Source organism: Monodelphis domestica, chromosome 7 (assembly GCF_027887165.1).
Source record: "Monodelphis domestica isolate mMonDom1 chromosome 7, mMonDom1.pri, whole genome shotgun sequence".
Classification (NCBI taxonomy): domain Eukaryota; kingdom Metazoa; phylum Chordata; class Mammalia; order Didelphimorphia; family Didelphidae; genus Monodelphis; species Monodelphis domestica.
The window spans coordinates 143,362,242-143,383,874 of record NC_077233.1 but is presented as its reverse complement, the minus strand read 5'-3'; the positions used below and the strand labels follow the sequence as shown (position 1 = coordinate 143,383,874).

Below are 21,633 nucleotides of genomic sequence, written 5' to 3'. Positions count from 1 at the left end.
GGTACCGCCCCCAGCCGAGCCCGGGACTGTGGTTGGCTAAAGTCGGATGGAACGTTCCCGGAATTCTCCTAGGACAGTGGTGCGCGCGCAACTTGGCGCTGGTGAAGCGCGGGTTTTTCGGAGGTACTGCTCCGTGTCTGGGCTGCTCCAGGTGTCGGGGCTGGAGACCCGCGCCCCTGCGGGGCTCCCGTGGCCCCCGTAGCTTCTGTTTGGAGCCGTGATGGAAGACTACGAGCAGGAGCTCTACGGAGTCGAAGATGATGAGTTCGAAGACAAGTTTTCATCGGAGCTGGAAGTCCTGGCGGAGCTGGAAGGTAGGCGAGCGTGCGCTCCTCTCGGGGCTGCGGCCGGGGTGAGCTGGCCAGGGGACACCCTCTTCTACCCCGAGAACCTACAGTAGGAAATGCGAACCTTGGTGACGCGCTAGGTGAGCACAGGCTTTTAAGGAGGCGACGGTTCTTGGCGCTACGGCACTGGACTGTAGCCGCTTTCTTGGCACCAGATCCTTGCCCTGAGGAGCAGTGAGCATCCCTTGCATATGTAGCTGTTAGCCCACTGGGCTTGGAATCGGAAAGGCCTGAGTTCTAATTTTCCCCTATATGCTTCCTAGCCATGTGTCCCTGGGCTTGACTTCTGTCAGGCTCAATTTCTATATGTAAAATAGAGATAATAAGAGCATCTTCTTCAAAAGCTTGTAGTGAAGGGGACAGCCAACCAGCAGTGGGAGCTTGGGAAATTTGGGTTCAGATGCATACTCTGACACTTCCTAGGTGTATGACCCGGGGCAAGTCACTTAACCCCCATTGTCTAGCCTTTATTTATCATTCTTCAGTATTGACTCTTTAAGATGGGAGGTTTTAAATAGATTTAAGATAAAATAAAAATTAAAAAGGTTGCTGTGATGGGAGCTGCCAGGTAGCTCAGTGGATAGAGCACCAGGCTTGGAGTTTGGGAGATTTGGGTTCAAATGTGGCCTCAGACACTTCCTAGATGTGTGACTGAACAAGTCATTTAACCTCCATTTGCCTAGCCCTTGCCCTTATGTCTGGGAGTTGTTACAAAGACAAAAAGTAAAGGTTAAAAAGTGGTGAGCCTCCTTACAAACTATAAATCTAGTATTATTAGCTACTTTATTATTATTAGACCTACTATTGAGGCAGTGTGGCATAGTAGAGTATTGGCCCTAGAGTCAAGAAGCTTCAGATCCTAATGATGTGACCCAGGACAAATGGACAAATTACCTCTCTGAGTCTCAACTTCTTCCTCTGTAAAATGGGGATGTAAAATGGTGCACTATTGCAACGTGAATTGTTATTATTTCCTGTAGGGACCCTGGACCCAGCAGTTTGTCCAACTGTCTGTAAGATATATAGAAAGCACAGATACCAAGGAGAAGGACTTAATCTTTAAACTTCTAGATTCCTCTCACCTTCTGAGGTCCTTTCCCACTTTTTTTTATCCTGAATGCAAGACAATATAAGTAAATGGCCTAGAAGTTTGGCCCTAGGTTTGGGTTTGTTGTGGGAGAAACATACCCAAGTTTGTAGCAGGGTCTCTTCCCAGGAATGGGAGACTCAAACTCAGTTCAATCCATAAGTAAAAAAAGAATTTTATTTAATGAAGAAGTGGTTTAAGGTGGTATACTAGTCCATTAGCTAGTGGAATAGGCTGGGGGCTAATCAAGTAGCCTTAAGGCTGATGGATAAGCCCAGGAGCTAGTAGAGTATTCTCTCTGTAGCTGATGGAATAGCAGGTCTCCAGGTGTGGAGCAGCAACTCCAAGTGTGGAACAGTAGCTCTAGCTGTAGAGTGGCAGCTTCCTCTGTAGAGTAGCAGCTTCTGCACTCTGTGGATCAGGGTTGGCATATTTTTTAGGGTCTGGGGGCTAGTCATTTCCTACTCACCTCTTCGAAAACCCTGGAAAATGGTCAAATTTAGGTGGAGATGTGTTTTTGGGGTTGATACATATGTCATGGAGAATAAGGACCATATTCAGGTTTGAGGGATTCTTCTGGAATGGGGAGAGTCCTCAGTGCACAGGACCCATTTTCTTCATCTGAAAAATAATTGATGATAATTTTTGCACTATATCTTACAGAGTTTATGGTATACTTTATAGAATCTTAGGGGCCATTGAGACCAGTCTTATCATTTTACAAATGAGGTAACTCAGACATAAAGATGAAGTGACTTGCCTAGGGTCACAAAGAAACACTGTAAACTAAATAATAAAAACACTTTAGAAACAGAAGCTGTTATTATTGCTGTAAATGTTACAGTGGTTAATATAAACTGCCACCATAGAATTACAGATTTATTCTGTCTAGTCCCATCTCCTCTTACTGAAGGGAGAAGAGCTTGTAAAGCTAATGGCTTTACTACTATTACCACTACTACTAATAATAATAATGCTAATTAACGTTTACATAGCACTAAACCATATGCCAGGCACTGTGCTGAGCACTTTACAAATATTATCTCTTTTGATCCTCAGAATTTGAAAGGAATATCTTTTTTTTCCTTGAAAGCTTTTAATAAATGTTTACTGTCACAATAATCCTGTGAGGTAGGTGCTATTATGATCCCCATTTTGTAGTTGAGAAAACTGAGACAGACAAATTTAATAACTTGCCCAAGGTTACATAGCTAGTAAATGTCTGAAGACTCATTTGAACTTGGGTCTTCTTCATTCTAACAGCTGATTTACCTAGCTATTTTGGGTTTGTTTTTTTCTTCTTTAAGAAAAAAAACCAAACTTTACCTTCTGGCTTTGGACAATACTAAGTTTCAGTTCCTAGGCAGAAGAACAGTAAGGGGTTGGCAATGGGGGTTAAGTGACTTGACCAGAGGCCACATTTGAACCCAGGTTCTGTTGTCTCCAGACCTGACTCTCTATCCACTGAGCTACTTAGCTGCCCTCATCTACTTTTACTGATAAGAAAAATGAGGCTCATATGGGTTAAATGATCACAGAAGTAGTGAAAGAAAGAGGCAAGGTTTGACTTCAAAGCTACTGTATGATGACTACTGCTATGGGTTTTATGTGCCTGGAAATGCCTCCTTCACGTCTAGCCTGTGACAATATGGGTTTTTCTTCCAGGAGATCCCTCTCTTCCAGCATCCAGAGCTCCACAACCCCAGAAGAAGAAGCCAACATTTGAAGAAGCCATCACTTCTGGGGATGTTGTTCCCTTCTCCACTAGCATCTATCAGCGCCCACAGAATGGTGTCTCCCCTCACAAAAGCCCCATGGAAACTGGGGGCCGAAGCTCCAAGAAACGGGGCTTCGTTGTTGACCTCAAGAGAGAAGAGGAATACAAAGACTCCGAGTTTTTAATTTCTGAGGAACTTCCACTCAGTAAGTTAGCCAAATCACCCTGCTAAGAGAGAAGGGATCAGAGCCTGTTAAAGCATGGTGGCAAGATCACCACACTTAAGGACATAGCAGAGACCTTGAAGCCTATAAGAACCAATAACAGACCATCTACAGCCTGGGCAGATGGAGGTCTGAATCCAAAAATGTCAGAAAATAATTGTAAAAAATGTTTCTACATGTAATTAAAAGAAAATAAAAGTTAAAAAATCTATAAGAAATCATAGAAGAGAGGCAGCTAGGTGACTCAAGTGAATAGAGAGTCAAACTTGGAGATGGGAGGTCCTGGGTTCATATCTAGTCTCAGTCACTTCCAAGCTGTGTGACCCTGGGCAAGTTATTTAACCCCCATTGCCCAGCCTTTACTGATCTTCTGCCTCGAACTGATACCATAGGCCTGGCTTCTCAATCCATTGAGCCACTTAGCTGCCCCAAGGTAGGAATTTGTTTTTGTTTTTGCATTATCTTCTGTCTTAGAATCAATACTATTTATTGGTTCCAAGGCAGAAGAGCAGTAAAGGGCTAGGCAATGGGGGATAAATGACTTGCCCAGGGTCACACAGCTAGGAAGTATCTGAGGCCACATTTGAACCTAGTACCTCCCATCTCTAGGCCTGGTTCTCAATCCACTGAACCACCCAGCTGTCCCTGGAGGTTTTTTAAAAAGGAAGAAAAAATTATCTATGTTTTATTGTATTTTTATTTATTTTATTAAATGTCTCCCAGTTGCATTCTTTTAAAACCTTTACCTTCCATCTTAGAATCAATGCTGTGTATTGCTTCCAGGGCAGGAGAACAGTAAGACCCTAGACAATGGAGGTTAATTGACTTACCCAGGGTCCCCTAGCTGGGAAGTATCTGAGGCCACATTTGAATGCAGAACCTCCCAGTCTCTAGAACTGGCTTTTAATTCACTGAGCCACTTAGCTGCCCCCAAGGTAAGGGTTTTTTCAAAAAGAAAGAAAATAAAAGAAAAACATATGTTATTATTACCTATATTCTGTTGTAATTTTATTTTGTTAATTATTTCCCAATTACATTTTAACCTAGTTCTAGATGTGCTCAGGAGGATTAAACTTTAGAAACTTGGTTTTAGCTTTGGAAATAATTTCCATAAAGCTTTAAGGCCCTTCCCAGGTGACAGAGTTGAGGTAGCTAATTTTAGGGGAGCTGAGGATGTTTGGGGGTTTAATCCCTGAGCTTTAGAGGACCACATTTCCAATGAATGTGCTTAGGAAATGCTAAAATGCACCAAGGCATCACAGGAAAAGGGGAACTAGGGGGCAACCCTAGAGAAATGAAGGGACCTGGGCCCCTTACACATCTCTTCTGCCTGGTGTCCCAACAGCTCCTAAGCTCAAGAAGCGGAAATTGGAGGCAGTCAAGAAGCTAACTTACGGACTAGAGGAAGAACCCATCTCTCCTACCTCCCCTCCCAGGGATATCACCCCACCACTCTCTCCTGAGGATCTCCAAGGGGCCTGGAACAACAGGTAGGTGTGAATACAGCAAGGAAGCCTGGGCGGAATCAGAACACGGTTTCTAAGCAGGAATCAAGACACAGTTACTAAACAGGAATCAAGATACACAGTTACTAAGTGCCTCATATGGGTCATCTCAGTCCTGGCCTAGCTTTTTCCAAGATATAACATTGGGAAATTGGTATGGTAAAAATTTATTAGCAGAAACACCAATAAGGGAAAAAAGGTCAACATAATTATAAATATCAATTAAAAGTCTCAAAGCTAATAATAAATAGGTTTATTGAGAGGTGGCCAGTCTCACAATAAAGCTGGACTCTGGCTAATGCCAAGAACAAAGACCCTGAGCCTCAGAAGATAGCCTTTTTTTATACATAAAATCTGATGACATAGTCATAAAAGGTAGAATGAATACAAAACTTTTTTACATGGACAGATCATGCAATTGCTAAATAAGCTGGAAAGTGCAAAAAATAATTACTGTGGGTGGTAACTTTATATTTATTATTATTTCTGACCTTTCCAAAACCTTTTAAGTAAAGTGTTAGGAGCTACTGCTTTTTTCTGCTGACTACTAGGAGTCAGCAGTGAGATAGATGACATCTATGGATGGCATTTGTACCTGAGATGACATTTGCATCTGAAAGTGGCCTTCTACCTCCTGTCTTACAATTTCGCAACAGGGTGTGATGGGCTTGGTTGACACTTTTGGGTTACAGGATGAAGGTCGAAATGCTTGTCAGCAAGATTTGATACCATCCTTAAACTGTATTTTCCTTACATAGTGTTTATAATTCATATGAAGCAAATTATATTATTTGTGTTATAATCCCAAATGCTAATACTACTATAATCATAAAAGGGGGTAGGGAATTTCACACTCACATTGATGATCACTTTGGGCTTAGGCAGTGAGAGACATCATTACCTCATGACCCTCATCAATATTTGTGTTTGTTCTCTGTGGATGCTAAAGAGACTTAGATGAGCTAATGGAACGAGAGTCCCTGGACATCAGTGATGTGGGTCTCCTGCAGAGGACACCGCCTGCTGCCAAGGACAAGAAGCTAGTTCTGAAACGACCCCCAGTCCTGGAGGAGTATGTCAATGTGACGTCCACGGATGGCACCAGGGTCTTCATGGTGTTAAAAGATGACCCATTGGGAGTAGGAGTGGAGGTAGGACTGAGTGGAAGAATGGCTAAACCTTTTGGGTTCTGGGTAGACCCCACATGATATAAGCCCTGCCTTCAAGCATCTAGGGGAGAAAAAATAATTAATGGTGATGCAAAGGGGAATGGGATAAGTGCAAAAACATAATCTAAACAGTGAACAAAATGCTGAAATTTCAAGATTCAGATAATGCTCATTATAGCTGAATTTATGTAATGATTTAAGACTTGCAAACCATTTTACATAGAGTATCTCCACAGCAGCCCTGTTTAGTGGGCTACAGATATTCCTATTTTTCAGAGAAGGAAACTGGACCTTTTAGAGGTGAAATGATTTGTCTATGGTATAAGAACTTTAAGGTTAAAATTAATATCCAATAACTCCAAGTATTATATTTTATAAGATTTATTAATAAGCATTTCATGTAGGAAAAACTACAAGAACAAAAGTAAAAACCTGAGTAAAGACATGTGAGAAAAATTCTCCTCCCAGCTGTGTGACCCTGGGCAAGTCACTTGATCCTCATTGCCTAGCCCTTACCACTCTTCTGCCTTGGAGCCAATACACAGTATTGACTCCAAGACAGAAGGTAAGGGTTTAAAAAGAAAGAAAGAAAGAAAGAAAGAAAGAAAGAAAGAAAGAAAGAAAGAAAGAAAGAAAGAAAGAAAGAAAGAAAGAAAGAAAAGAGAAAAATTCTCCTGCCAGGCACTCACCCAACATCCCAGCCTCAATCAGGAGAAAAGAGTGTGAGGGCTGAGCTACAGAAACTTATAGCCTCCCTACATTAGCACATAGAATAACATAAAATATTGTACTTTTTAAGGGGAAATTACAATAATTTGGGGATAAGAGGGAAATAAAAGAGAAAGAGAACAAAACCAATGATTTCCAGGCACATTGACAAAAAGCCAATTAGGGGGCAGTCCCCTTTGGCATAATAGTATACATTTAAAATAAATGCATTCAACACCCCTGAACTGAAACAGTTCAATTTCACTGCATCCCAAAGTTCATTCTGGATCTTTGGTGCAGGATGTGGTTTCTGCAGGCATCTTAATGGCGCCTTCTCCAAACAATTCACTTTCTTGATTCAGGGAGGTAGCAAGTTTCTTATCCTGAAATTACTCAAACAAGAAAAATTCTTATAAATCTAGAATTTTATGACAATAATACAATCCCCCCTAAGGAGAATGTTGGCCAACACACAGATCACTCAGGAATATATGGCTGAGTTATGAGGTATATGAATCAATTGTCAAAAGAAAATAAAAAACATCAAAAAAGCCCAAATAAAAGAGAAAAAGTAACTTCTGCATGAAATGTAAAATATCAGTCTTATGTGTAAAAATTCTAAGTAAGGAAAAATAAGCCTATAACAGATCCCTGAATCAGAGCCTGATTAAAGAGATTTATGTCCCACAAGCCAGTAGTAATAATTATAACAATGTAGCATTTACCCTTTGGCAGCCAGAACTACAGAAAATTGCTACCCCATAAAAGAAAGAAAAGGGACTAGATTTTGAAGTAGATGGGAAATAGCATTCCCTGGTCTGATTTTACCTTTGCTCTCAGGAATAGGGGAGCCAAAATGACAGCCAACTGAGGTACTTGGTAGAAGTCTGGATCTGGCACAAAGGAATCCTGCATCTGACTTTGTAAACAGCCACTTCCTTGAACTTCAAAACAAGTTCAAGTCCCCTGTCTTGGTGCAGAATCTCATCAATCTCATCAATCCCACTGGGATTGGTTGGTCTCCTTGACCTTGTGCTTCTAGGCACTGTGCAGGTTAACTGTTCTCCTTGGCACTGTACAGTGGTTCTTTAGTGATCCTTCTCCACACAATTATTAATCAAAGTTCCATGATATTTAATAATCAATGTCAGGTTTCCATAGTCTAAAGATTTTGCATATGCATTGACATTAGGGCTAATGGATATTTTTAAATTACCCTAGTGCAAAATCAAAAAACCATTAATACTGGTAATGTGTGCTTCAAGTACAAAAAATGAAAGAAAAAAGAAAACTCAAATGCTCTTATTGCACATACGAGGAAAAACAATGATAAACTTTTTTTAAAAATAAAAAATATATAGTTCACAATCAGTGGCACACTGTGTTTGCCAAGGAGAGACATAATACAAAGCTTTCTCACCCAAAAATGAGATCCATTTTTTTTTAACTTGGCCATGATCCACAGTGTGTGTGTACATGATTTTTACCAAGTAACAGCTTTTTAAAACAATAATATAGCAGCTAATGCACATTCAAAGAAGTACCAAAATCACAAAATGACAATAGCAAACAAACTCGCTATTAGGATTCACATGAGTTGCTATGTGACATTTAAAAAGCCTTTGAAGCTCATGAATACTTGTCACAAGTTTTACAGATCAAGCCAATTTTTCAACATTGGCAAAGATATTTCTTTCTTTTTTTTTTTAACCCCTACCTTCCATCTTGAAGTCAATACTGTGGCAGAAAAGTTGTAAGGGCTAAGCAATGGGGGTTAAGTGACTTGTTCAGGGTCACACAGCTAGGAAGTATCTGTTGCCAGATTTGAACCCAGGATCTCCCATCTCTATGCCTGACTCTCAATCCACTGAGCCACCCAGCTGCCCCTGGAGAAGATATTTCTGACAAAGTCTATTACCACCATCATTCCAAAATGTGTCAGGAGAAACCAGAAGATATGTGACAATTAACAAAGGCAAAAAGGCACAAAGGTCCGTTTAGGCAACATGTGACCTCGATGGATCTGGTGACAAATCCAGCATCCCTAAGGCCCTATGGTTTTGCCATGGAAAAGGGTTTGTCCAAGTTGTTTATGAACTTTTATAATGGTATTTTCTCCAGTCCAGTCATAGGGGGAGGTACAAATAGAGACAATATAACAGAATATATAGCTAAATGGCCAAAACAGTAGCTGAAAATTACGTAGTGTAACAGAAGATAGATTAATATGTGAACTTAAAAACAAAATTAAATCTTAAAGCAAACAATCATCAAATATAATATATGTAACAATGTGAGCAATGAATTCAAGAGTCCTTTTCTCCAATTCCAATAGCTGTGTTACAGAGACTTCTTCACTATTTGGAGGGAAACAAACTGAAACTTAATATCAGTAAGGCAAATAGAGTCTGAAAAGGCTTAAAATCCACCTCCAGACTCTTTAAGGTTCCTTCCCTTCCCGAGTATCATCATCCATCTAGATTCCTTTGGTCACACCTCTGGGGGTTTCCCGTACCCTCACTGAGCATAGTGTGGACAAACCCCATACTGGATGTGTTGCAGAGACTGGGCAGGCCAAAATGGCAAAGGGGTATAAGGAGATGAATCTTCCCCCTGAATCTTGAGATTACTCAAGCTATAAACTAACTGCAAGGTATTCAATCAATACACCAATGAATGGTAGTAAGAAAAGACAACCTAAAGTGGTAATACACTGTTCTTTCATAGAGTGGGCCATCATGCTTGCAATTCTACTTCCTGTCCCTAGGTTGCACCAGCCTAATATGTACTGGCTAAGAGTAAAGTGAAGAGGTTTGGAAGAGTAACCTTCCTTCCCCTCCCCTACCCCTAGGGGCAAAAACTAGTGGCCATGTGACACCTCAATCCCCACCCCCCATAGCCAGGAGCATGGAAGCCCCCCTGGGTTAGCCAGGCTGGGGTTGGAGTGGATAGTGTGGAAAGGCTGCTCCAAGTTGTGTTCTCCTGCTGAAAAATGGCTAGCTCAGACTTGAGACCCACATGGGTGTAGGGAGGGATAGCCCAAAGGGATTTGGATCTCGCCCTTCCAGTAGGAAAAAGAAGGTGCTTCCAAACCGCTCTCAGACCTTCGGGCAAACAGCAGTGGTAGGGAGGCCATGAGGCATGAACTGCAGTAACTTGCAGACAGCAGAAACAGCAGGAGGCTTCTAAAGCTAATTTGCCCTTAAAAACTGCTCTACAACTTAGAGCGAACCTAGGGTTCTATAAGTCCAGACTTCTGGTCACCAACAATGTAAAATTTAAATTAATATAAAACAACTCCAAGTATTATATTTTATAAGATTTATTAATACTCACTTGAAGTAGAAAAAAATATAAGAACAAAAGCAAAAACCTGAGTAAAGAAACATGAGAAAAATTCTGCCTGGCACTCACCCAACATCTCAGCCACGACCAGGCAAAAGGAGTGTGAGGATGGAGATATAGAAACTTATATCCTCCCTATGTTAGCACATAGATACATAACTAGAATGCAGGGAAAGAGAGTCCCTGGGTAGAGAATTCTAATTATACACAGCTAGGAAATATTAGGGTGGGATGCAAACACAGGTCTTTTTGACTCCAAATTCACCACTCTTCCTTCTATATCATGTTGTTTTCTTTCCATTTGCCATGGCAGGAGGCAGGACATGGGAATAAGCATTTATTAATGGGATACTGTCTGCCAAGCACATAGAGATCGGTGTTGGGGGTGCCTTTGTTGAAGGGAAGGACTTGAATAGATAGAGATAGGAGGAAAGGAAGAATAGGCTATTTTGGGTAAGCTGTGGCATGAGCAAAAACTTGGAAATGGGAGAGGGCAGGATTAAAACAAGGCCGCAGGGGGCAGCTGGGTAGCTCAGTGGATTGAGAGCCAGGCCTAGAGACGGGAGGTCCTAGGTTCAAATCTGACCTCAGACACTTCTCTGCGTGTGACCCTGGGCAAGTCACTTGACTCCCATTGCCTAGCCCTTACTGCTCTTCTGCCTTGGAGCCAATACACAGTATTGACTCCAAGAGAGAAGGTAAGGGTTTAAAAAAAAAAAGGCGGCAAGTAGTCTGTTTTGGATGCAGTGTAGGATATGTGAAAATCACTAGTGTGAGCTAAGACTAGAAAGATAATAAGTTGGAAGCAGATAATAATAATAATAATGAAGCCATATTGACATAACACTTTTATTTTAAACATTTTCCTCATAATTACTCTTATGAGATAGATCATGGAAAGCCCTAAATTCCAGAATCAGGAGTATTTAATTTATTCAGTAGACAGTGAAAGAGAGCCTTTGTTGAAGGGTTTTCTGGTAGAGGAATGCTGTGATGACAGTGGCCCATTAGAAAGCAGTTTCAGGGGCAGCTAGATGAGAGCCAGGCCTAGAGAGGGGAGGTCCTGGGTTCAAATTTGACCTCAGACACTTCTTAGCTGAGTAACCCTGGGCAATGTACTTAATCCTGTTATCATAGCCATTGTTCTTCTATCTTAAAATTGTTACTAGGACAGAAAGTTACTTAGAAAAAAGAAAGTAGTTCCAGTATAGATTGGAATGGAAGTGAAAATGCAAAGTAAAATGAGCAGAACCAGTAGAACATTGTACATAGTAACAGCAATATTATACATTGATCAATGTGAATGACTTAGCTACTCTGAGCAATACAATCATCTAAGACACTTCTGAAGGACTTAAGTGAAAATGCTATCTACCTCCAGAGGAAGATCTAATGGGAATATATTTTTTTTATATAACATTCCCTAGTTACATGTAAAAACAACTTTTAACATTTTGTCTTTTTTATAAAATTTGAGTTCCAAAATCTCTTCCTCTCTTCACTCCCTCCTTTCTGATATAGTAATTTGATATAGATTTTACATATATAATCATGTAAAATATTTTTTCCATATTAGTCATTTTGTGGAAGAGATCTCAGACCAAAAAAAAAGAAACAAAATCAAAATATAATTTGTTTTTGTTGCATTCAGTCTTTTTTTTTAAATACTTTTCTAACTTAGTGACAACCATAAGGACAGAAGGCTAAGCAAGAACTAGAAAAATGCAGCTACCTGATTTGCTCAGGGTCACACAGCTAGAAAATGTCTGGGGCCACCTTTGAACCAGTTTCTGGAGTTCCATCCATTGTGCCATCTAGTTGCCCCTCTGATGCAGTCTTAATGAAAATCAAAGCATACTTTTAAAACTTTATTCTTTTGTTGTGACATTTTTGGGTCTTCATTTTCTCTTGTAGCATGGCTAATATGGAAGTGTTTTGCATGATGGCACACATATAATCCCTTTCAAACTGCTTTCCCAAGGAAGGGGGCAGGAAGGAGAGAATATAGAACTCAATCTTTTAAAAGAAATGAATGTTAAAGTTTTTGTTTACAAAAATATAATCAAGAAAATTTTTTTTTTTTAATGAAAGAGAGTGATAGGCAGCAAAGAGACTTGTTATGAGGGATAGTGAGGTGGCTTAATGGATAGAAATCCAAGCCTGGAGTTGGGAGATCCAGGGTTCAAATTTGACTTCAGACACTTCCTAGCTGTGTGACCCTGGACAAGTCACATAACCCCCCCTTACTTAGCCCTTACCATTCTTCTGTCTTTGGACTAATACACAGTACTGAGTCTATGATGGAAGATAAGGATTTGGGGGGGGAGGGGAGGAACTATTACAGTAGTTGAAGTAAAAGGTATATGGTGCTGAATGCTTGGGAGAGTACTTATATTCTCAATAGAAAAAGAAACTAGGGAAAGAGGCAAGTTTTGTTGGGAAAGAAGATGAATTTAGGTTTGTAAATGGTAAATTTGAAGTCTCCCTGGGACCTTCCAGAGAAGAAGCAGTTGGAGATCAATTATTCTATCTGGGTAGTCTTTTTTTTTTTTAAGACCTATAGGCACTAGAAACTTCCATCAATATTGAGACCTCTTTGAGTCTTAGTCCTCTGGTCCTTTCAAATATAGGAGACAGCTTCCTAGGAAAAGGATTAGTTTAAACCTTCACAGCGGGGAAGAGCTGGCAGAAACTCTGACCCGTTTCACTCCAGGTATTAGATTATAGAATTGTCCTAAAACTTTAAAGCCAAAGAGATCATGGGAATTGTTTTAGCCTTGATTTTGGAATCAGAGAATCTGGATTCAAATCCCAGTTCAGTTATTATCTTAATTTAAAATGAGAGTTTATTAACTTAATTTTAAATTAGAATTTAACTTTTAATACTTACTAGCTTGTTCCTGGACAAGTCATCACTTCTCAGAGCATAGCATCTCTTGACTATTTCCTTCTCCAGTTCATTTTACACATGAGGAAACTGAGGCAAGCAGGATTAAATGACTTGCCCAGGGCCACCACGAGAAAGTGTCTGAGATTTGAATTCAGAAGGTAGATGAGTCTTCCTGATTCCAGGCCTAGCACTCTATCCATTTCACCATATAGCTGCCCCTCTCTTCAATGATGCCTCCCTTTGTATAATGTAAAGGTTTTGGGGAAAACTTGTATATAAATTAGAACCTAATTCAAGTTATCTGAACTACCTCATTTAAACAAACATTGTTTTATGAACAGAAGAATGTTTGTGTAAAATTTAGTTGCTTTCTTCATTTATCTCCTTGGTTCATTTAGATTTTTGCCCACCTATAGTATGGCCTAATTATTTCCAGGATAAGAAACAAATTTGAGCTTTCCCATGGAACCCATTCAAACAGGATTTGACCTATGGCCTCATTAGTCCCAGAGACTGCATTGTGTTCCACTTCTTACCCATCAGAGTGGCCCTTGAAATTCCACTGTTAAGAGCCTTATTCCTTTGGCTCTGTTAAAACACAAGTGATCAAAAGCTTTTTTCTTTAAACTATTGTTCTCATTCCCATCCATATATGTATGGATTTATCATTCTTTCCTTTTTTACATGATCAGGGTAGGATAATAATGGAGGAGAGGTCTGTGGAAGGTAGGACATGGAGTGTAGGGTTAAAGGTCTCAGAAAGAAGGTCTGCACTTTGACCTTGGAAGGAGTTTTATAAAAGTGTTTTATCTGTGTTTCTTGTTTCCCCCTAGCTTTCCCGCTGTGATGGTGCCTGGCGTGGACATGGGCAGCTTCATTTGCTGGGCATGCCCTTTTCATACCTAATGGAACAAGTCAAGGATGAGGTAGGTAACCATGTCTGCTGGTTCTTTCTGCTTGGGGACTTCTGGTTGGAGGATGGTCAAGGATCAATGAAGCCAGATGGAGAGATTGACATAGCATTATTTTTTAAAGTTATTTTGCTTTATTTTTAGTTTTTCATTACATTTTGAGTTCTGAGTTGTCTCCCTCCCTCCCAGCCCTGCAGGAGAGAAGGCCAATATTTGATACAGATATTTATGTGGAATTCTGCAATGCATACTTTCATATATCAATTCTTTCTCTGGAAGGGGATTAACATTTTCCTTCATAAGTGTAAAGGGTGAAATTATGGTTGAGACTGAATGTATAATTAATTTAGGTCACTAAGGGTTTTATTTATAAAAATCCTAATGAAAAACCCAAATAATAAAATACCCAAGTCAGCTGCCAAATTTTATGGTGATTTAATTGATATAGTAGAGAAGATTAAGAAGAAGAAGGAGTAGGTTTTTTCTCTCCCTGTCCCCCTACCTGATTAATATCAGGCGGGGAGATAAGGGAGTAAGGGTTTGGAGTATGAAGGAGGAAGGAATCAGCCTGACCTCCAAGGGGGCTCAGATAAGATGCCTGAACTTGAAATCAGCTCCAGGGAAAAAACTCACCACCCAACACTCCAAGATGTTGGAATGCTTAGCACGCTGCCAGCCAGAGTCGTCTCTCCAGGGAAAGAGAAAGAGGCAGGAACTGACATGCCTCATATGGACGTTTTTTACATCACTTTTCTTCGTCTCATCTGTACCAGTGAGGACTTAGCTTGACTTAGGACAGCCCAGAGGTTTGTCCTTTTCTTGCACATGTCTGTTGAAGGCCGTCTCCTCAGAAAATTAAATCTTGAGTTTGATGCAGACTTTAAAAATCTTGTTAAACTGAGTAGGGTAGAGAATGTGAGAATGTAGAGTTTCCAAGACCTGATTCTGTTATTCCAAGTGTCTCCATTGTTACTGATCAGGAAATAGCTAAATCACATCTTCTAAAGAATGGTCTGATTAGGGTGGAATCGTTTTAAAATTCACATAAGTCCATCATAGTGTAAGAATTAAAATGGGTTTTGATCAAATTAAGAGTTATAAAAAGTTGTGGTTGCCATTTATAATAATTAAATATTAAGTCAAAAGGCTGTTAGTAGCTTTAGTAGCTTTATTACAGCAAGGTAGAGATAGTAAAGAGGGAAATGTAGGAAGGAGGTAGAAAATATTGCCTAGCTAAATACCCTAAGTCCAGACCCGAGTGCCTCCGGGTCTCAAGTGTGAATCCAAATGTGAATCTCACCAGTCCATGAGAGTGTCTCCAGCCAAGTGTTTCACCAACCAAAAGAGAGTCTGATGCCTCAAAGACTGAACCACCAAAGAGTCTCATGCCTAGGAGAATGTCCTGCTGAAGAGAATCTCACTGAAGAGAGCATCCCATTGAAGACAAGAGAAGAGCTGTGTTCACCAACACAGAATCCCTCTTTAACAAGAGCCACCAACCCAGAGGCCTCTTCCTTTTAACCTGAGTCTCCAATGCAGAATCTCCAATGTAGAATGAATGCTCAACTCTTCAGTCTTGCCTTTTATAAACCCTTTCCCCACATCACTTCCTGTCTCTCTGGTTTCTACTTCTTTTCACTGTGGGCTGGTCTATCTGCACATCTTAGGAACCAATCATAATTTCTTAATTTGCCTGCACTGTGTGGAATCCACTTCCTGTCTCTTAAGGGTGAGAACTTCCTTTCTCTGAAGGTGTGAGCTTTCTTGTAAACGGATCTTCAAATGTCTGAGTAAGTGTGAGAGGAGGGGCACTCCAAGTTCTTGATTGATTAAGTTAAAATAAACACAGGGAGTTTTAAATTCCCTTTCACAATAGCTAATATGAATGTTCATATTACTCAGAATAGCTTTGTCATTCACAGTTACTCTTCAATATTGCTGGTACCATATACAACGTTTTCTTGGTTCTGCTTGTTTCACTCTTCTTTATTTCATGTTTTCCTAAAATAAACTTGCATATCATTTCTTTCTTTTTAAAAAATCCTTCCCTTCCCTTTTAGAACTAATACTGTGTATTGGTCCCAAAGCAGAAGAGCAATAAGAGCTAGGCATTGGGGGTTAAGGGACTTGCTGAGGGTCACACAGCTAAGAAGTATCTAAGGCCAGATTTGAACCCAGAGACCTCCCATCTCCAGACCTAGCTCTCAATCCACTGAGCCACCTCATTGCTCCCCCACATTGTTTCTTATACCACAATAGTATTTCATCACAATTATATACTGCATCTCCATCAGCCAGCCATTCCCCAATTGATGGACATCCCCACAATTTCCAATTCTTTGATACCACAAAGAAAGCTGTTATAAATATTTTAGAACATCTAGGTCCTTTTCCATTTTCCCTAATCACTTTGAGAAACAGACCTGATAGTAGTATTGTTGAGTCAAAGAATATTCACAGTTTTATAACTCTTTGGACATAATTCCAAAATGCTTTCCAAAATGACTGAATCAGTGTGCAGAAATATTTAAAAAACAAAAATACTAGACTTGGAGTCCAAAGACCTGAGTTTTCATTCCACTTATGACATAAATCAGCTTTCCTGATCTCAGTTTTCTCAGTTATAAAATGGGAATATTACTTTTTCCCATTAATATTTTCCTGTATTACTGAAATGGGATGAATAGAACACTATCAATTTTTGTAAGGGTTATGAAAAATCCCCCAAAAAGGGAAAAGAACCTATTTGTACAAAGATATTTATTGCAGCCTTTCTTGTGGTAGCAAAGAATTGGAAATTGAGGAAATATCTATTAATAGGGGACTGGCTGAACAAGTTGTGGTATATGATAGTGATGGAATACTATTGTGCTATAAGAAATGCTCAGCAGGTAAATTCTGGAAAAATCTAGAAAGACATACATGAATTGATGCAAAGTGAAGTGAGCAGATCCAGATAAACATTGTATACAGTGACAGCAATACTTCTTGAACAACTGTGAATTACCTAATTATTCTCAGCAATGCAATGATCCCAAACAGTCCCAGAAAATCATGATGAAAAATGCCATCTGCCCTTCAAGAAAGAACTGATGGAATCTGGATGAAAACTGAAACATACTGTATTTCACTTTCTTTTATTTGAGATCTCTTCCACAAAATGACTAGTATTAAAAAAATGTTTTACATGATTGCACATATAAAAATCTGTTTCCAATTGCTTACCATCTTGGGGAGGTAGAAGAGCAGAGAGAGAATGAGGGAGGGTTAGAAGAAAGGAGAAAATTTGAAACTGAAAACTTTTTAAAAATTAAATGTCAAATAAATTGTCTTTACACATAATTGGGGGGAATATTATTAAAAATAAACACAAGGGTTTTAGAAAATGTAATTGTCACCATATATAAAAGAAGTACAAGAAGAGGTTTTTTTGTCTAAGGTCACACATGGAATCAGGAAAAATTAGAATCTTGTTTCCTGATTCTTAACTGGGTACTCTTCCTGTAAAGTAGTCTGTACTCAGGGAAGCTTTGAAAAATCTAGCTTGAAATCTCAATCTTGAATTTTTTTTTTTTTGCTAAACCAACAAAATATATTCACTCTTGTGGATCATGAAACATAGTGTGAACCTGATTTTGTGTAGTAGAGAGACTGCTAGAAAGATCATCAAAGGGTTTGAATTCTTGTCATTCAGTTGGTTTTCAGTCATATCTGACTTAATGACCCTGTTTGGGGTTTTCTTGGCAAAGATACTGGAATGGTTTGCCATTTTCTTCTCCAGCTCATTTTCCAGAAGAGGAAACTGAGGCCAACAGGATGGAACAATTTGCCCAGGGACACACATTTAGTAAGTGTCTAAGGCCAGACTTGAACTTAGGTAGATGAGGCCAGGTACCCTGCACCACCTATTATCTATATACTCCTCCACTTGTTGACTGAATAATCTTAGGCAGATAATGTAATCTCTATGGACTTCATTCTGTAAAGTGAGAGGATTAGATTAGATGACCTACAAGATCTCTTCTAGCTCTGATTCTGTGACTTCTTTCATCTGTTCGCAGCGGAGGCAGAGGATTCTGGAAGCAGCCCAGAGACTGACTGAGATATTAAACAGGTGAATTTATTTGCCTTTCTGCCCCTTGCTCTTTGGAGGGATTCTACATTACTGACCCTGGTTCTGAGCCCCTTATGTTCCTCATTTGCTGATTCCCCAGAAGAAGGTAGTCTCCTGTATATGTGGGGCCTAGGCCTAGGCCCAGCCACTATATCTAGCTAATCCCACACATCTAGCCAAAATATACACTTTGGTCAGTGTGTGAGTAAGTGTGCGTAGCTCAACTAACACTTGAAACATAGCTTCTGGCCCATATCCTGCTGTGGGTCAGCTGAGTCATGATAGATTTGATTTTATTTTAAAGCCCTTGCCTTCTGTCTTAGAATCAATACTGTGGATCGATTCCAAGGCAGAAAAGCAGTAAGGGCTAGGCAATGGGGATTCCTTTGCCTTACCGCTCTTCTGCCTTGGAACCGATCCACAGTATTGATTCTAAAAGGAAAAAAAAAAGAATTCTTGAGAGTCAATGAACAAATTAATCAAAACAAATTTGATAGAGTAGAAAGATACAACATAAACATAGAAATCCTCAAACTTTCACTGGATGGCTAACAAGACTCATCAGGAAGAGATTTTTTTAAAAGTCAGATAACTAGGAGTTAACCACTGCAGAGACTCCCAGGACGTACATGGATGTGGTTAGAAACCCTTCAGTGTGGGGAAAGCGTCAATAATCAGTAGCATTCTCGGTTGGGACTGTGTGATAAAAACGATGACAGGCCGTACATGAGGGTCCTCTCAGCAGTGGTGGCACTGCAGCACCACAGGAAAGGGAGCCCCCATGTCTGTGTATTCAGGGGAGGAGGAGGAGTTGGTCGTTTGGACACTCAACAGTCTGATACTTTTTCGTCCATGTCATGTTGGTTTTCAGGCATCAGGAACCTGGAGGAGGGACCCCAAAGACAGAGGACAATGTCGATACAGCCCAAGAGGTGGAGGAAGAAGAGGGCAAAGAAAATCAAGACCCTTCCCAGCATGTTCTCTGGGTAGACCTGTTCACCCCCAGGCACTACAGGGAATTGCTCAGTGATGATGTAAGTCCCTGGTCCCAGACTGGGATTGGTTTTCTCAGAACAAAAACTGCATGTGCATGTTGGAGGTTGGAGGGGGTGGAGGGGGACTTTGTCCAACCTCGTTGTTTTCTAGATGAAACTCAGGTCCAAGAACTTGTCCATAGTCACACAGCAAGTCAGTGGCAATCTTTGATTTACTGAAAGCAATCCAGGCCTCTGTTGGTTATAGGAGGCATTTCCTGGGAGGTTGGAGGCTGATTAGTGACAGGTCATTGCTGGAGAGCTATCCTCATTAGATAAACCAGCAGATAGGGCTGTTTGTGAAGTTGAATTTTTCTCCTGGCAGCCAGGAGCAGGAGAATCAGAGACCCCAATGACCCCTCCCCACTCCCCCAGGCCTCCCTGGAAACAGAATGGCAGCATTCAAAATGTTTGGCTGGGAAGTAGCCCTGGATAGAGTCCGAATTTACCTCTGCCACTAACTGGTTATGTAACTTCTCAGTTTTTCCAATCAGGGGTTGGATTAGATGCCCTCTGATGGTCTTTAGGTGTCACAGGGGCTAGAGTCAAGAAGACCTGAGTTCAAATGTGGCCTCAGACATTTCCTGGCTGTAAAATAGGCCAGAGAAGGAAATGACCAACCGCTCCGGTATCTCCACCAAGAAAATCCCAAGTTGGAGTCACCGAGAGTCGGACACAACGGAAAAGGACTGAATAACAAAACAGTCTTCAGTTTGCCTGTGAACTGACAGATTCCCCCCTTTCTCCCCCCCCCCCCCCATTCCTCTTTTCCTACCACTCCTCCCCACAGTATACCAACCGCTGTCTTCTGAAGTGGCTCAAGCTGTGGGACGTGGTGGTGTTTGGACGAGAAAAGCTTGCCAAGAAACCTAGCACTGAGCAGCCCCCTACCCGGGTGCCCTCCAAGTATGGCCGAGAGCCCCAGAAGTGGAAGAGCAAGGAGCAGATGATGGAGGAGATCCTGGAGGCCGAGCTGGATCAGAATAACAGGCCCAGATTCAAGGTGAGGACCGGACACGGGGGTGGGGAAGGACAGGGAGTTGTTAGCATCCCTACAGGCATAACCCTCCCTCAGACTCTCACTGCTAGGGGTCTGATGTGGCAAAACTGAAAGAATCATGGTCTTGGTGTCAGGAGATTGGGTTCAAATCTTGCTATATAACTATGGGTTGTCTGGCTCTCAGTTTCTTCTTCTGTGAAGCAGGGACAATAGTGTTTAAGCTGCCTCAACTTTGTAGACCATTAAGCAATAGTTGGTAGTGTGAGTCTTAAAAATTCTCAGACCCTACTTCAGAAGATTATGGTTAAGACCGTTCCCCATTTTAAACAATGAAGATACTTGATCAGGAATGTGAGGACTCTACTCCACTCATACTTAAGCATACTTTAGGGGAAGATAAAGTTGTAAACTCCTTACTGAACAATGAAAAAGTACTTAACTCATACTTATAATGAAGCAAGAGCCTTAAGCTAAGTCTGTTTTTAGGAAGGTGCTAAGTACCTATGAAGGTCAGGCAGCTTGCAAGGGGCAAAGAGGTGTGAACTCACTCAGAAGTTTTAGTCTACCCAGAGAAGTTGAGAACTAAAGAAAGTGTGAATTAAGAATGGTCAGTCCTTTGGAAAAACCGTCTACTGTGATTGGTAGATGTGAGAACTTAGGGGAGGCGACATAGGACAAAATTCTCTTTAAAATTTGCTCAAAAGAGGTCTCTGAGGAGATTCAGCTTGCCAAAGCTGAATTGGAGAGAGGCAGCTTGCCAGAGCTGCCTTGAAGGGCTTGGTGACTGAACTTAGTTCAGCTTGCCGAAGCTGAACTGGTGGGTCTCTCTGAACACTAGAATCTTGCTTGGGACAAATCTTGTGGTGAGTGGATAAAAGACTGACTGATCTCTCTCTTAAGGCTTAAAAGCCTAGGCTGGCCTAGGCTGGCCTATCTCTTTTCTCATTGTTTCCTCTTACTCTCTTTCATTAATTCCTTATTTGTATTAATTAAAATCTCCATAAAAACCCAGCTGACTTGGGTATATTTCATATTTGGGAATTTTTCCCGGTGATCACTTTATTTTTAATATAAAAAACATATCTTTGTGGTCACAGTTTAAGGCAAACACTCTTTTATCTGTAACAGTTTATGCCAACCACTCTTTAATTATAACAGTAGATGAGTTATTTCCTTATTGGAATTAAATGCTTATAGCTGAAAGAGACCTTAGAAGACCTAGTCCAGCTCCCAGATACTTCCCAGTTGGGTGACCCTGGGCAAGTCACTTCATCCTGTTTGCCTCAGTTTTCTCATTTAGAAAATGAGCTGGAGAAGGAAATGGCAAACCACTTCAGTATCTTTGCTAAAAAAATCCCAAATGGGGCCATGAAGAATCAGGCATACAGAGGACAGACTCTAAATGAACACCCTAGTGCAAATACTATCAACAAAGCAATGGGTTCAAATCAAGAAAACATCTAATGCCCAGTGGACTTACGCGTCGGCTATGGGGGGTGGGGGGGAGGAAAAAAAATGATCTTTAACGAATAATGCTTGGAAATGATCAAATAAAATATATTAAAAAAAAAAAGAATCAGGC

The 21,633-nt window shown here is 40.6% G+C and overlaps 1 protein-coding gene across 3 annotated transcripts in view; it reads left to right on the top strand.

Annotated features, from left to right (window-relative positions):
* Window positions 1–27: 27 nt before the first annotated feature.
* The window catches only part of CHTF18 (chromosome transmission fidelity factor 18), a 60,716-nt gene continuing 39,110 nt past the window's right edge, over window positions 28–21,633 (top strand). Inside the window, exons 1-8 of one of the 3 annotated variants that reach the window (XM_007499276.3) lie at window positions 28–314; window positions 3,100–3,357; window positions 4,721–4,865; window positions 5,830–6,031; window positions 13,826–13,918; window positions 17,965–18,017; window positions 18,889–19,051; window positions 19,842–20,054. In XM_007499276.3, coding sequence (XP_007499338.1) covers window positions 221–314; window positions 3,100–3,357; window positions 4,721–4,865; window positions 5,830–6,031; window positions 13,826–13,918; window positions 17,965–18,017; window positions 18,889–19,051; window positions 19,842–20,054 — 1,221 coding nt within the window. In that variant the 5' untranslated portion in view covers window positions 28–220. Of the gene's footprint in view, window positions 315–3,099; window positions 3,358–4,720; window positions 4,866–4,964; window positions 5,035–5,829; window positions 6,032–13,825; window positions 13,919–17,964; window positions 18,018–18,888; window positions 19,052–19,841; window positions 20,055–21,633 lie in introns of those variants that run through there. The other 2 variants (XM_056805707.1, XM_056805708.1) reach the window with 2 other exon arrangements.